Source organism: Nipponia nippon, unplaced genomic scaffold (genome assembly GCF_047370975.1).
Source record: "Nipponia nippon isolate SJK-2023a ecotype South Korea unplaced genomic scaffold, ASM4737097v1 scaffold_4, whole genome shotgun sequence".
NCBI lineage: Eukaryota > Metazoa > Chordata > Aves > Pelecaniformes > Threskiornithidae > Nipponia > Nipponia nippon.
This window is the reverse complement of record NW_028262358.1, coordinates 4,753,628-4,767,061: the sequence shown is the minus strand read 5'-3', so window position 1 is coordinate 4,767,061 and position 13,434 is coordinate 4,753,628. Positions and strand designations below refer to the sequence as shown.

Here is a 13,434-nt window from a genome sequence, read left to right as displayed (position 1 = left end):
GGCTTTTCCATGACAAGTAAGGAACACTTAGGAAAGGAATCTGTTTTTATCCAGCTGCCTTCAGTGCTGCGTGGGGGCAGTGACTGTAGCCTTGCTTCCTACGAGTAGACCCTGAAGAGGTCAGAGTGGGAAGGCACGACCCAGGGCACTCCTGCGCCTCCGTAATTCCGGGCTGGATACGGTCAGCAGCTCCTGAGAGGAGGCCTGCACCAGCCTGCTCTGCCTGGCACCTGCACCAGCCCAGCTCAGGGCCAGCCACAGCATCGAGGCATCTTTCATCCCTCCCCACGTCAGCCACTGAGCGTGTCCCAGCCAGGCTCCAGACATTCCCCCCAACGCGCGCAGGGTACCACACCCTCCCTTACTCATGCGATAACTTGACGAGACTTGGCTTTCGCTTCTTCGTACCATCTGATTTATACATCGGGTTAAAGACCATAGGCTCAGGGGTCTGTAGTAACTGAGTTATTAATTGCACGGTGCCAGATGTGTGAGATGTTTTACACAGAGAGCGAAAGCAGGACAAAGGCATCTGCCCTGAAATTTCGCAATGCAGAGACAAAATCCTGGACAGGAATGTTGTTTAGATAAAAACAAAAACCTTTAGGAAACTAATACCTCGGCTCAGCTGCAACCCTATTCTGTGCATCGCGCTTAATTAAACCAAAGTCAGGTCAGGGTGAAACACTACCAATGTCAGATGGCTGCTGTCTGTTCTTACTCACAACAAATTCCGTAGGGGATTTCACCACTGCCTTCAGCATGCGTTACTGCGGTGGACAACACACACCCCACAGTTTCCTGAAACCTCAGGCTAAATAACCCTCCTCTTGCATTCTCTCCCGGTTCTCTGCAGGAAAATGTCTTGCTTGCGTTTGCTCTGTGAACTGACCTGCAAAATTCTTCTTTTCTTTTGTTGGCCTTAAAAGCCATTCTCCAGATTTTTTCAAGATAGTTTTATTCTTAACCATCACTTGGACCACGGCCAGTGAGAAACATTCATCTCTTAAACTTTACAGCCTGGTACCATCCTCGCCTTCTCCTGCTCTCCCGGTGCTCCTGCTTATCTCGGTGTCACTCAGGAATGCAGGGCTCATCCCTAGCATCCCTGCAGGCAGAGGGGTTTTGCGCAGCACGGAGGGGGCATCTGGTTCAGCTCTTTGTGCATCATCCATGTGAAAAGGCTGACAAAAATGCCTGCCTTTATTAAACGTTCCCCCTGGTTGCCACTGAAACTCTTAGAAAAGTAGAAAAAAGGAGAAGAATAACCTGAAGAAACACAGTGACATGAGAACAGGCCAAAGTGACTCACAAAGGGAAAATCTGTGCCTGCTGCTACCAGACGATTTCAAAGAAACTGGTGAGAGCGAGCTGCTGTCTGCCCTGGGAAACCTTCGCCAATGCCTGGGCAGCTATTTGCGACATAGTACCGTAGCAGTAACGTTACAGATGATTAGAGTTTGCAGCTAGGCAAAGAGTTGGGAAAATACAATGCCTGCCTCAAAAGCTGGGCATCCAAAAAGCAGAAACAAAGGTGGAAAATAAAAATAACAAAAGCTCATTTTCCAAGAGTGCTCTGCTTCCTGGGAGAGGTTCTCCCTATCACTCAGAAATCAAGAGCCTCTGGGCAAAGACTCCACCTCCATCCCACCTTCACTGAAATGTGTGGCCCGCTTGCGAACTTCCCAGTCTTCCAAGGCTGCTTATCTCAGTCTCCAAAATGAAGTCAGTATGGTTGAATACATTAAAAGTAAGGCAGCATTTGGCTTGCCAGGTTTCATGAAGTAGTTTTCTAAGAGATTAAAAACAATACAACAACCAATGAAAATTCACTGTCCATAAATACTGAGCTAAAGGCAGCAAACACAAAACTGGTACTTAATAGCCCAATGCAAAGCGAGGCCAGCTCCCTGCTCCCCGGCTTCTCTCAAAGAAGAGCTTTGCAGCCAGCAGGTCTGCAAAGCCAAAGAGAAAGCAGGGTTTACAGCAGCCTGGCAGGGGCTGGACTCTCCTCCTATTATACCAAATTCTTCAGATTTTTTTAACCTGCTCCAATTTGCCCTTTGAACCTAAGAGAGTGCAGATCTCTGAAGGTACCTGTTAGCGCGCACGTGCCAGGCCTGCAAGCTGCCCGGAGCGCAGGCCTGCCAGCTGCTCCCCCAGGGTTAATCTGGGGAATTAACCCCTCATTTAGGAAACTATTTGTCTTGCCTTAGAGCCATTCCACACAGGAACAATATGTACATCTCGCCCAGCCTCCAAGGGAACCGCAATGGCTCCAGAGAGTCCTACTAGAAGACGGTATCTTGTTCTGTGGATGTTCTGGTGTTTTTCAAGGCTCTCTCCCCACACAGATAATGAATGACAGGGTCAATAGATAAGGTCTGCGTACATGCAGACTCAAGGTTTTTGGGAAAGCAAGACCTTTATCTGCACTTTCGCACCAAAGCCTACAGGACTGTATTGCCTTCATGTCATGGATCTGTTTTGTTGTCCTGACAAATGAAAAGCACTGACTACTGTTCTCCCTGGAAATTTTAATCATTAATTGCCTTATAGTAGCAACTGAACAACCGCCCTTTTGCTTTTACTTTGGAACAATCTCTATCAGATCATCCCTTTCCAGTTCCTGGCTTTATTCTCAGCCCTTGACCAGCCTAATTATTATATGAATTGTGGGAATGCTGAGAAACCCAGCTCAGGGCAGGTCCCTTGGTGAGAGATGTTTTACATTGTCAGTCTTACTTATCCAGCAAAGGATGAGAGAAGGAGCTGAATGGGAATTCTTCCAAGCCACACGGTACGGCAGATGCAGAACAGAGAACACAACCCACGCACGGTGGGACCGGGAGAGGCCTCCCAAGTCAGTCACGTGCAGCGCGTGATGCCGCAGGCCCTCTCCATCGACCGAGAGAATTCCTCTCTGCAGGAGCGACAGGTGAGAACTTCGCTTTTGACATTTCGCAAGGTCCTCCTTAGAAAATCCATTTGTCCTGTGTAAACATTTCCAGGACTTACTCACAAGTGCAAAAGTCTTAGAGAGAAATAAAAACACTTGAAGCCTTTTACTGGCACCTAGAGAGCGACCAAAGCCCATGTCAGCAGACAGAGCCTTAGCTTTACATCATCACGACCTGTCAGCAGCGAAACACAATAATTCCTCTCCCTTCCCCCCCGTCGGTGAAAGATGCGAGAGTTGGGACCACAGACACTGATCTCTTCTCTTTATCCCCCTCTGCTTAGACAAAGACAGACGGAGTGGCCCTGCCTGAGTGTTGGGAAATCAGAGCCCTCCCACCCACCTCCTGCTAGGGCCAAGGGAGCAGGGAAAGCTGCCTGGAGCCACCCACTCTCCAGGCAGGGGAAAGCTGGATGCGGGGGAGCCAGCCTGGAACAAACCTCGCCTGCTTTTGTGGGCAGAGCCGCGAGCAGGGAAAGCTGGGAACTTTAGAAAAGAGGCATTTCACGCTCTCGGCTGAGTCACCGAAGTGTATAAAATCAAGGCCGGGCAATCGGAGCCACGCAGAGCAGAGACACGAGGCATCAGGACTTCTGGACAGGTATGTGCAAGCGGATGCGGTTTAGAGCCAGGGACTAAGATTAAATCTAAGATCGGGATCCAGCAGCCCCATTCCTCCCATTCTCTCCCTGCCGTGTGCTGGCAATCCAGCAGCTCTGGTGACCAGGAAGCCCTGAGGCTGCTCAGCTCTTGCCCACTTCCAGATGACAAAAAGGACACAGGCAACGAAATTATACTATTTTGCTGGTCCCTACTTCAAACCTGGGATGGCAGCAACAAACGATGGTCTGGGCAAGACCTGGCACGATTCAGGGAACAGCAAGTAGCTATAAAGGTTTGGAATAAGCCTGAGATATTTCATACTACATGGGGCTTCAGTCACCCCCCGACACTAATATATTTTTGGATGAAGAATGATCATTATGATGCCTGGCAGTGCAAAAAACAGCTCAGTAAGAAAAGGACTAGTTTTGGGCTGTGGTTAATTCCCTCTGACACAGATTACCTGTGCAGCCTTGGACAAGTCATTTAGGACTTTTCTTCTTTCTTTTTTTTTTTTTTCTTTCTTTTAAATGACAAAGATAAAGCTGGGGTGGGACGAGGAGGGAGCTCAGAGGGAACTGTAACACAGAATACCATGCTGCTTCGTACCCAGGCCTTTGGGGCCCTGATCCAGGAGCACACTCTCCGTTTCTGACCACTTTGCCTGAAATGTGGTTCAGGAGTGGCACCTTCAGTACCTCCTCTCCCCAGCAGCTCCCTCCACACCACGCCTGAGGCACCCACCTGCAGCAGGGCCCCAGCCCTGCCACCGCCTGGCAGATGGGCTCCGGGGCTCTGCCAGCGGGTCAGGAGCAGAGGAGGAAGGCGAGTCTCAAGGTGCCTGTGGGGTCCCAAGCCTGGCTGTCACTCAGAACGGGGCAGAACTGCCCTGGCAGAGCCCATGCGAGCCCTGGGCTTTTGCTGTTTCAATTGCTGTTAAGGGAAGGAAAGCCCTTCCTAACATAGGAAAAGCACTTTTACCTGCCCACCCCATTGCAGCTCAGCCCAGTCTGGGCTCCTACGTCCTTTACTGTTTGACAACCCTCCTCTGCCTTTGGATCCATACATTTGTTTCGTACACACAACCTCACAGAAAAAAGTCCCTTGCCACAGTCACACCTGACCCTCACCCTGTTGCTTGGGTATCATCCCATTAGATAACTCTTCCCAGCGGGCTGGCCAAACTGGAATACACAATCAGGTATAAAAGTCAAGTCCCATGACATGGAAATATCCCTGTCCTGCAGCTTGTCTCAGTAGAGTACCAACTGGTATTTTTATACTGGAGTAGCACTGGCACTCCCTCATAGCCCTGTACTTCACAGAGGCAGCCGAGCAGAGAGACCGGGGAGCCCACCTCCTACGCTGCTGCTGCCCTGGGTGCCAGACTGGTACTGAGGGTGCTGGTGTGGGAACCAGACACGTGACATAACTTGGTTGCTTTCTGCATGAAAAACTGTAGGTACGCTTAGACTAAGATCACATGATCTGTCCCCAAGGGTTTGTGTTTACTTAGGCTTAATTACAGAGGAGACATTAATTATCACTTCCTGCTGTCTGGATGCAATAGGAAAGGACTTACAAATGTTTCACTTTTAAATAGCTTGCAGATGCCTGGAGGGATTTAATTTAGCTCTTAATGCTGATGTTTTCTTTTCCCCTCCCTGAAACAAAAAACAAACAGATCTTCCAAGTTAATTGCAAGCCACTTAGGAGAAAGATGTTTTCGGGCTTGCTCATCCTCTCTCTCCTGGCGGGGAACACAGCGTCGGGCCCGGTGAGCAGAGCAGAGCCTGCAGCATCCAGGGACATCACCACCTTTTTCCAGCTGACTCAGGAAGACGCTTGGGAGAACGTTAATCTCACCAGCATGTCCTGTGAGGATCGGAAGAACAGGACCTGGATCACCCTGCAGCTGACCAACAGCAGCCTGACAGCTTTCCCCGTCTGCCTTCCGCAGGCCCTGGAGACCTTGGATCTCAGCAATAACCTCTTAGAAGAGGTGAATGGCACGGAGGTAGCAAACCTCCCGCGGCTGCGCACCCTCTTTCTGAGGCAGAACCATCTCCAGGCAGTTAAATGGGGATCTGAAGCCCTCAGCAGTCTCCTCTCCCTGGACTTAAGCTTTAATAAGCTGTCGTCTGTGCCATCATGCCACAGCTCTGCCCTGCCTAACTTGAGGTGGTTGTCCCTGGCTGGAAATCCACTGATCGAAATCCAACCGCTGGCTTTTTCCTGTTACCCTCAACTACAGTTCCTGAACCTCTCTGCAACGCTGCTCGGGCAGGATGACAGCAGAGGAATTAGGGAGTCTGCTTTTGCCATGAGCACATCTCCCAGTGAGGCCACAAACAGGCCCGGAAACACCATCAACATGCTTGATCTCAGCGGGACCTTTCTTGAGAAAAGTAAGTTTCTGGATTTCCCACTTTAAACATGGAGCTTGGTCAGGCCAGGGGGAGCAGAAGCCTTGCTGGGATGATGGCTCCCATCGCGGCCAAGCCCAGGGTGGAGGGGGAACACCCCACGCTGGAAGCTGCGAACAGCTGGTCCAAGCGTGCAATGCGCTCTCCAGCTGTGATGCAGCTGCTGGGGGGAAACCCTCACGCAGACCAGCCTCCCGAAGGAAGGGCAGGGAACAGACACCGGCAGACAGGACTATTTGTCCCACTGTAGTCCCCCACCTCTATCCTAATTCCTCTGTCAACCCTGAGATTAGCTCTGGGACACAGAGGAGGAAATTCATTTCTCTTTCCAGACACACTGCTGAAATCTTTCTTTGTCTATCGCCACAGTTACACTCTGCTTTACACCACTGTATTGAAGTAGCACAGAGAGAGGCTTTTTGTGTCAACCGCAACTAGCCAAATACTTCCGCACAGGGAGACAATCCCTGCCCTGAGCAATTTACAGCACCATTTTTTCCTTTTGCTTGCCTCCCCTGCCAGCCTCAGTTTATACCTGAGGTGCTGAGGCGGCCAGATGTTAGATGCCTTGCCCAGCTGCTCTCAGCCTGGGGCAGAGCCAGGACCTTAGGGACTCCTCTAGCTTGAGGTTTCACCTCAACTCACGTTTAACAGATACACCACCAAATTTCCTCCATGAATTTGCCTAATCCCTCTTGTGGGAGCGAGTTACACAATTCAGTCGTGGGATGGAAAGGCACTTTTGTGTAAGACCTATTCTTTCAGTTTCATGCCTCTCGGCTCTTTTCCTGCGCTAGGAGAAATAATAAGTTATTTGCCTTTCTCACACCAGTCAGGACTTTGTAGACCTCTCTAATCTCCCCCCACCCACCACTTCTGAGCAGAGAAATCCTTGTTCATTTAATCTCACCTAATAGGAAAGCTATTCCATATCTCTTATCAGCTATATTGCCCTTCTATCTTCCTTTCTTTTCCTCTGCCGTACAACAGCACAACCCAGAGGTAATATTACAAATATGTGATTGCATGGGTGTTTATACACTGGTGTATTGATTTTTGTTCTATTCCTTTCGCAAAGAGAACAGCTGCAGAAGACCATAGTGATGTTTCATGTCTCTATGAATTCAAAACTTTTTTCCAGGCAGAAATCCACAGAAATGCTCTATTTAGGCAACAGGTATAAATCTTTTTTCTGCTTCAGTTCAGCCAGAGTGGACCAGAGACTTGCCCAACCTCAGATCACTTCACCTGACAAAGATGTCACGATTAAGAAGCCTCGATATTGACTTCTTCAAGTCCATGCCTGGTCTCCGAGAGCTGAACTGTCGAGACTCCCACTCACTGGGTTTTGTGAGGACAGAGATGTTTGACAGCGCTCCTCATCTGAGCCATCTCTCGTTTGAGAAGTGAGTTGTTTTCTTTTTTGTTCTTCCTCACGTAATATTGCCTTTGCCTCACAGCACCATGGTGCCTGGGAGCTGATTTTTATGCAGAGTTCACTTGTTATCAAATATTTAGGAAGGAGATATGGGCTTGCATGCCATGGAGAAACACACTGTCTAATACTCAGAAATGCCATGTAAAGCCTGTAACGTAGACCTGATACAGCAGAAGGGCTGATACAGCCCAAAGAGGTGGCATGAGACTCACAGCATAGTTACTGGTTGCTTGAGATCACATCCATCGTGCTCCCACTCTTCCGCCTTATCTCCCAGTCCAATGGATCAATTCATCTCGCGCTGTTAAGATTAGCATAGACCCACTGAGGCCCACTTGCGATACAGACCATGCTTCCAACATCTACAATGGCAATGTCTCACCAGAGGAGAAGCGGATCCCTGAGGACTCCTTGCTCTACAAAGGATGAATGCTAACAGTTTCCTAAAATCTGCACCTTGGAAGCAGTCAAAAATCCTGTCCCTCCCACTTTTAGTGTGAGAGATCAATATAGTTCCTTGTTCAGCATTAGTAAAAGCAATGGTTTCATCCTTATTCTAGGTAATAACCCCACTGAAGTAACACCTCAGTGTGATTTACTTGGTATGTCACACACCTGTTGAAATACTAAGGGAAACAAAAGCCTGAAAGTGATTTATCAAAACACACAACACACGACAGTCAGCATAAAGGAAAAGATTTGGAGAGCACCTTAAAAGATTTCTATGATATAGGCCCAGATCATAAGCATATCAGAAAACAAACACTACAGCACTGGCTGTGCTCTAGGAATCAGTTTCAGGAAAATAAACCCATTTAAGCAAAAAAACCCCAATGGATTCCATTCCCCACTCAGACTGCAGGGAGGTCACGTTATCACACTCTTTCTGCAGTTAGGACAGCTTAACCGTAAAGGCAAGCAAGGTCTTCCTGTATTAGTCATTTGACTTTAGTAGGTGAGCGTCTATATTATGAAAGAGGCAATTAACATGAAGATGATGATTGCCATAGAGAAAGTCAAGCCATCACAAGCAGACTGAGAGAGAAGCTAGAGAAATGGTATAGCATAAAACAGAAGTGTGGCCGAATGCACGATGGCAGAGGGGAGAGCATCTTTCACAGAAGATCCTTGCCAAATGCTAGGTCCTTTCCTTTCCAGTTACCACCTCTAAAGGTGTTATCCCCTTAGGATGCTTTTGTTACGCTTTAACACACAGCAGCTACACTGTGCAAATTAGAGAGACGGGCAGGTATTAGCCTGGACTTTAAAGTGCAGAATGGTGGTGTTGATAACTGGCTGCTTCTGCAGAACTGGGCATATTGCTTTGTGTCTTACACACTCTGGGACACTAAGCACACTCCAGTTCTTGGAAGGTAGCTCAGCGTTTCCCAATTATTGCTTTTGTCATCTTGTAGCTGTAACCTGAGTTCCTTTAATCCTTGGAATACCAATCCATCGGATAGCATCATCATCAACTTGTACGGAAATCCCCTGTTATGCGACTGCCAGCTCTCCTGGCTGCTCTCCAAGCCCAAGAAAGTTGTGCTGCAAAGGTAAGTGAGTTCAAGGTGATAAAGTAATGCTCTTCAGAATCAATTTAAATGTGTACATTATCTGGGGACAGAACATTCACTAGCATCTAAGTTATTCAAATTCCTTGTGTGTTCTTCGCTTCCACAAGAGGTAGAAATGCAAAATAAAGTCCCCTTCAGGGACAAAGCATGGCTGAATTATACTTGAATGTGGACAAATGCGATGGGCACATGTAGAACAGTAATCAAGTCTTATTAGCTGTGGATTCTACTTTAAGGTGAGAATAGTTTATTTTCTCTCTATTTCGGTTCCTATTTCTCTACTAGCTGGAGATAAAAAATGAGCTGGCTTGGTGGCCTTGATGGGCCAGCACTGGGAGCAGGAACTGGAAGACTTTGCAAGAACTTTAGCAAGTTATTTCCCCCTTGCCCTTGCATTCCCAAAGCCTACATCAGCACAGGCAGTCAGCAAAACCCCTTGCAAATAGCACCAGTTGTCACCTATTGTTTTCATGCTCTCCTACAGTTTTACAGACTAATTACAACAAGCTGTAGTTAAAAGAAGTACTTTGCATATGTATGATCTCTCTTCCTTTTGAGAGAAGGAAGATTTGTCATCCGTAGCTGAGAGAGCAGGGAAGTAGGCTGTTAAAATTAGATTGTTTCTCATCAGGATGGGCTTAGCAGTTGCATTCTTTGCAAAAACATGCAATGTCTGAGTAAAGAACAAACTGAGCTTAGTCATTTGAAAGCACATCCGGTGTCAGCACAGCTCCAGCTGCCTAAACCAGCTGCCTTAAGGATCTTGGGGGCCCTGTTACAGCTCTCTGCATGCGTTCCCCCCTCCTAGTGTGCCATTAAACTCCGACCCTTTACAGGTTGCCTTCAACCCCGACACTCTTGTTAAGCTTCACAGTCCTTGTAGCAAAGGATGCTTCCTCTCAGGCAAAAGATATTCCTGCACCTTACAAAACCGAAAAGCCAGTCAGCTAAGTTCCCAGTGCTGTGGAAAGCCATCTGCCAAGCACAGGACTATTGCTAAGACAACCTAGCTTTGGTCTAGGTTTCACGTCTTCTTTAATATAAAGACTGTTTTGGGACAGCAGGTTGCCAATTCCAATCCAAGCAGCCTTACAGGAGCCTGTAATGTTCTTGTGGATCTTGTCTACTCTAACTTGTTCCCTCTGCAGGGCTTGGGAGACTTTCTGCAACGCATGGCAGGAAGATTGGGGCAGACCTTCAACATCTTTTTCACTGCTAGAGCTCTACGATAAATGCGAGTCTGAGAGAAACGTTACGCTGCCAGATTCAAACACACCGTCTCCCGAACACGATGCTTTCAGCCTTACCAGTTACAATGCAACTACTGTAGTAACAACAACAGACTTTGCTCTGCTACCCAACGATACCTACACCAGCTCCCTACTTCAGAGGAATGTAATGAGCACGATGGCAGCCAACCCAACTGAGCCAGTGCTCACGAAGGCCAACAGTTCCTCCCACGAGGAGGAGGCAGCTTCCGAACCCACGAGCCATCCCCCTTCCTTCGCGTCCATAACCACCTCCCGGGGTTTTCGCAAAGAGCTCTATAGTCACTCCTCAGATTACGGCTCCACAAGTCAAACTGAAACAGATCAGCTAAAGAGAGAGCTCAGAACGACCGATGCGACGTTTCCCCAGGAAGGCCCACTCAACCAGCCCACGAGTGACTATTCTACCAGAGCAACAGGAAACCCCGACGCCACTGACCATTATACCCACGCCTTTGCCACTCACGCTGGGGAAGGTACACCACAAACGAGCCTACCACAGCTGAACTCCACAAGGACCAATGCTCGGTCAGAGCCTGCATCCACCAGATCACTGATACACTTTGTAGATGACTACGATTACGATGAACAGTCGATGGAAACCCCAGTGCAAGTGGCATACACCTCCTGCGACTACAACCCATGCAGGCACCTTCAGAAGCCGTGCAGTGAACTTCAGAGTGCCTCCCAATGTTTATGTCCTGGCATGTCGAGGGAAGATGAGGTTCCAGATCCACCGAGGCTCAGAGAGGTCTCTGAAGTTACAGACAGCTCTGCACAGATACACTGGTGCGCCCCAAATTCAGTTGTTCACACCTATGAGCTGACGCTTCATGCCCAAGGCCAGGAGGACAGACAGTTTGTCCTGGACAATATTTATTCCACAGCAAGGCAGCACACGCTGTATAATCTGTTACCGTACACCACTTACCACATTTGCGTGACTGCTTTCAACAAAGCAGGGTCAAGCCAGACAGCAAGTCAGGGAATTCCAGATAATTCGTGCACCAGATTTAAAACAAAACCCAGCTACAAGTCTGTCTTTGCTGCTCTGTCTGCAGCAAGCGGATTCTTTCTCATTTCCACAATTGTTTTGTCTGTATGTCTGTGTAAGGCATGTAAAAAGCCTCAGAGCGAGCAATATGGTACGCATTTAGTCTCTTATAAGAACCCAGCATTTGATTATCCATTAAAACTACAAACCACTAATTAGCTCTAGGTGATTGTTCTACACATTCAAAGCTCACTGTCTCTATCACCTTGGTATGTTTTCGTGAGACTCTCAAAATGTTCTCCAGCAAAACTATGAAACATCAGACTTCATAGCCCTTAGGTTTCTAAGGGAGAGAAAAACATAAAAAAAAAGAGAAAAACTAATAATGAAGGTAGTCAAACAGAAAAAAGCCTTTGGACTCTTATTCACGTGCTAAGCGGCAGCAAACCTGGACACCAACCTTGAAAAGTTGTTTTTATAATCACCTACAAATATCCTAGCATACGTTTCACACAGTGAGAGGCTGCCTTGCCAGCTGCCTGCCTCCAGTCTCTCTCACGGATACAGTCCACTGACAGCCATGATCCAAGATGCATCTAGCTAAGCAAGATAGGCTCTGCTTTTATTCACATAAGTGAAGTTGGGTTTTCAGTTTCTTTTGATGTCCATATAAAGGAATTATCCAAAAAGAGAGTACTACTGGAAGGAGTGAGAGAAAGGTCTCCTTGGGCTCAGCGGCGAGGTGCTGTGCAGATCTAACTCCAGTAAATAACTCTGGTGACTGCAACTGCTCAGCCCAACTTCAGTTCAGGAAAAAGAAACATGAAGATTAATTGTAAAAAAGGACAGTGCAGGATCCTCGGGGCAGGGATAATTGTTTTGTTCTGACTTGGTATGATGTTTTCCACAACTGAGGCTCCCGAGTGCTACCACAATACCAATTTACAGGCAGGGAGGAGTTTGCCGTACAGCAGTAACCCACAGAAGGGGGTCACGTTAGCATTTGCTTCACAATTGATTTCAAGCAGAGATGATTGCTCAGTCCCATCTACAGATTCAGCAGGCTGATGGTTTACCTCATACAGTGGCAAAGAGCCAGGGAATGAAACAACTTAATGTGCATGTTGCTGAGACTTGAAAAACTGAAATCCCATCCACTAGCAGCAGACAGTTACGCAGACATTTTTCAAATGTACTTTTGGGTGCTAATTTCTGCTACAAAAATAATAAGAGATGCTGAGAACCCCGGTTCTTCAGCAGCTTTGAACTTGCCATTAAAATTCAAAGAGATGTTTGTGTAAGGGGAGGTGTTTGTCCCAATCAAATACTTCCTATTCAGAGACTCAGAGGTTTATGTTCCAGTAGCTGCATGCTTCTGCTGCTGTATAGATAAATACGTAAAATCCCCCCAGATGTCAGAGTGTGAAAGGTGCTATACAGTGTAAAAGAGTCCCTGTGCTGTTCATTTTTTTTTTAATGCTTCCAGTATTAATGGAAATAAAAGCTACAGAGTTGAGTTCTGGTTCTTTGTTAAAGACCTTGATCTTTGCGTTGTCTTTACCATCTACAAGGTTTAGCCCGAGAAATTAACTCAAACATTTTGTTGTTTTGGAACAAACTTTCCGCATATAGTAATGTTTTTATTACGGTGGATTTGTGTTATCTGACTTCCTAAGAGCTTTCATTTTGTATGTGCACGAGGTGGCCTGTGCCATCCTCACCACTACAGGCTTGCAGCCCTTCCGTGCAAGTTCGTCCCTTCCCCTACACCACTGCTGGGAATGACACCGTCATTGGACGGACGCTCGTTGCAAATTCCTGCCGTGCCGTCCTGAGCCCCGTGACTCAAACTCACAAGAGAAGTAAAATGCAAACGGAGAACCCAGGATTGCATCACCTTTCACTTTGAAAATCTCTTTTATTTTCACATTCTGGTATTTCAGACCTTTCTTTGTTTGGACTTGGTTTTTCATATTTATTTCCGGCCTGGTTTTTCCTGCATTTTCTGGAAGGTCTAGTGAACAGGCGCAGATGATACGTTAACATCATTTGAAGCGAGCAGGAACCTTCAGTCTTTGACTCATTATTCCAAACTGGGGCAGAGATCATATACTCCCTTGTGTTTGTACAACATAGCTCTAAGAGACCTTGACTGGGGTCTTTGGTATTACC

The 13,434-nt window shown here is 47.4% G+C and overlaps 2 protein-coding genes across 2 annotated transcripts in view; one reads left to right on the top strand and one right to left on the bottom strand.

The window, feature by feature from the left end:
- Window positions 1–13,434, bottom strand: part of BMP2 (bone morphogenetic protein 2) — a 346,349-nt gene that overhangs the window by 330,187 nt on the left and 2,728 nt on the right. The gene's annotated exons all lie outside the window — the stretch shown is intronic.
- LRRN4 (leucine rich repeat neuronal 4) lies at window positions 3,236–12,778 on the top strand. The gene is made up of 5 exons (XM_009476156.2): window positions 3,236–3,560; window positions 5,247–5,970; window positions 7,190–7,394; window positions 8,842–8,979; window positions 10,149–12,778. Exons 2-5 carry the CDS (start codon window positions 5,283–5,285, stop codon window positions 11,479–11,481), a joined length of 2,364 nt encoding a protein of 787 aa, XP_009474431.2. The 5' UTR covers window positions 3,236–3,560; window positions 5,247–5,282; the 3' UTR covers window positions 11,482–12,778.

Coding starts and splice junctions, on each gene's coding strand:
- LRRN4 (XM_009476156.2), top strand. CDS start 5,283: ATGTTTTCGGGCTTGCTCATCCTCTCTCTCCTGGCGGGGAACACAGCG. Junction 7,395..8,841: donor AGCCATCTCTCGTTTGAGAA/GTGAGTTGTTTT, acceptor GTCATCTTGTAG/CTGTAACCTGAGTTCCTTTA. Junction 8,980..10,148: donor AAGAAAGTTGTGCTGCAAAG/GTAAGTGAGTTC, acceptor TTCCCTCTGCAG/GGCTTGGGAGACTTTCTGCA.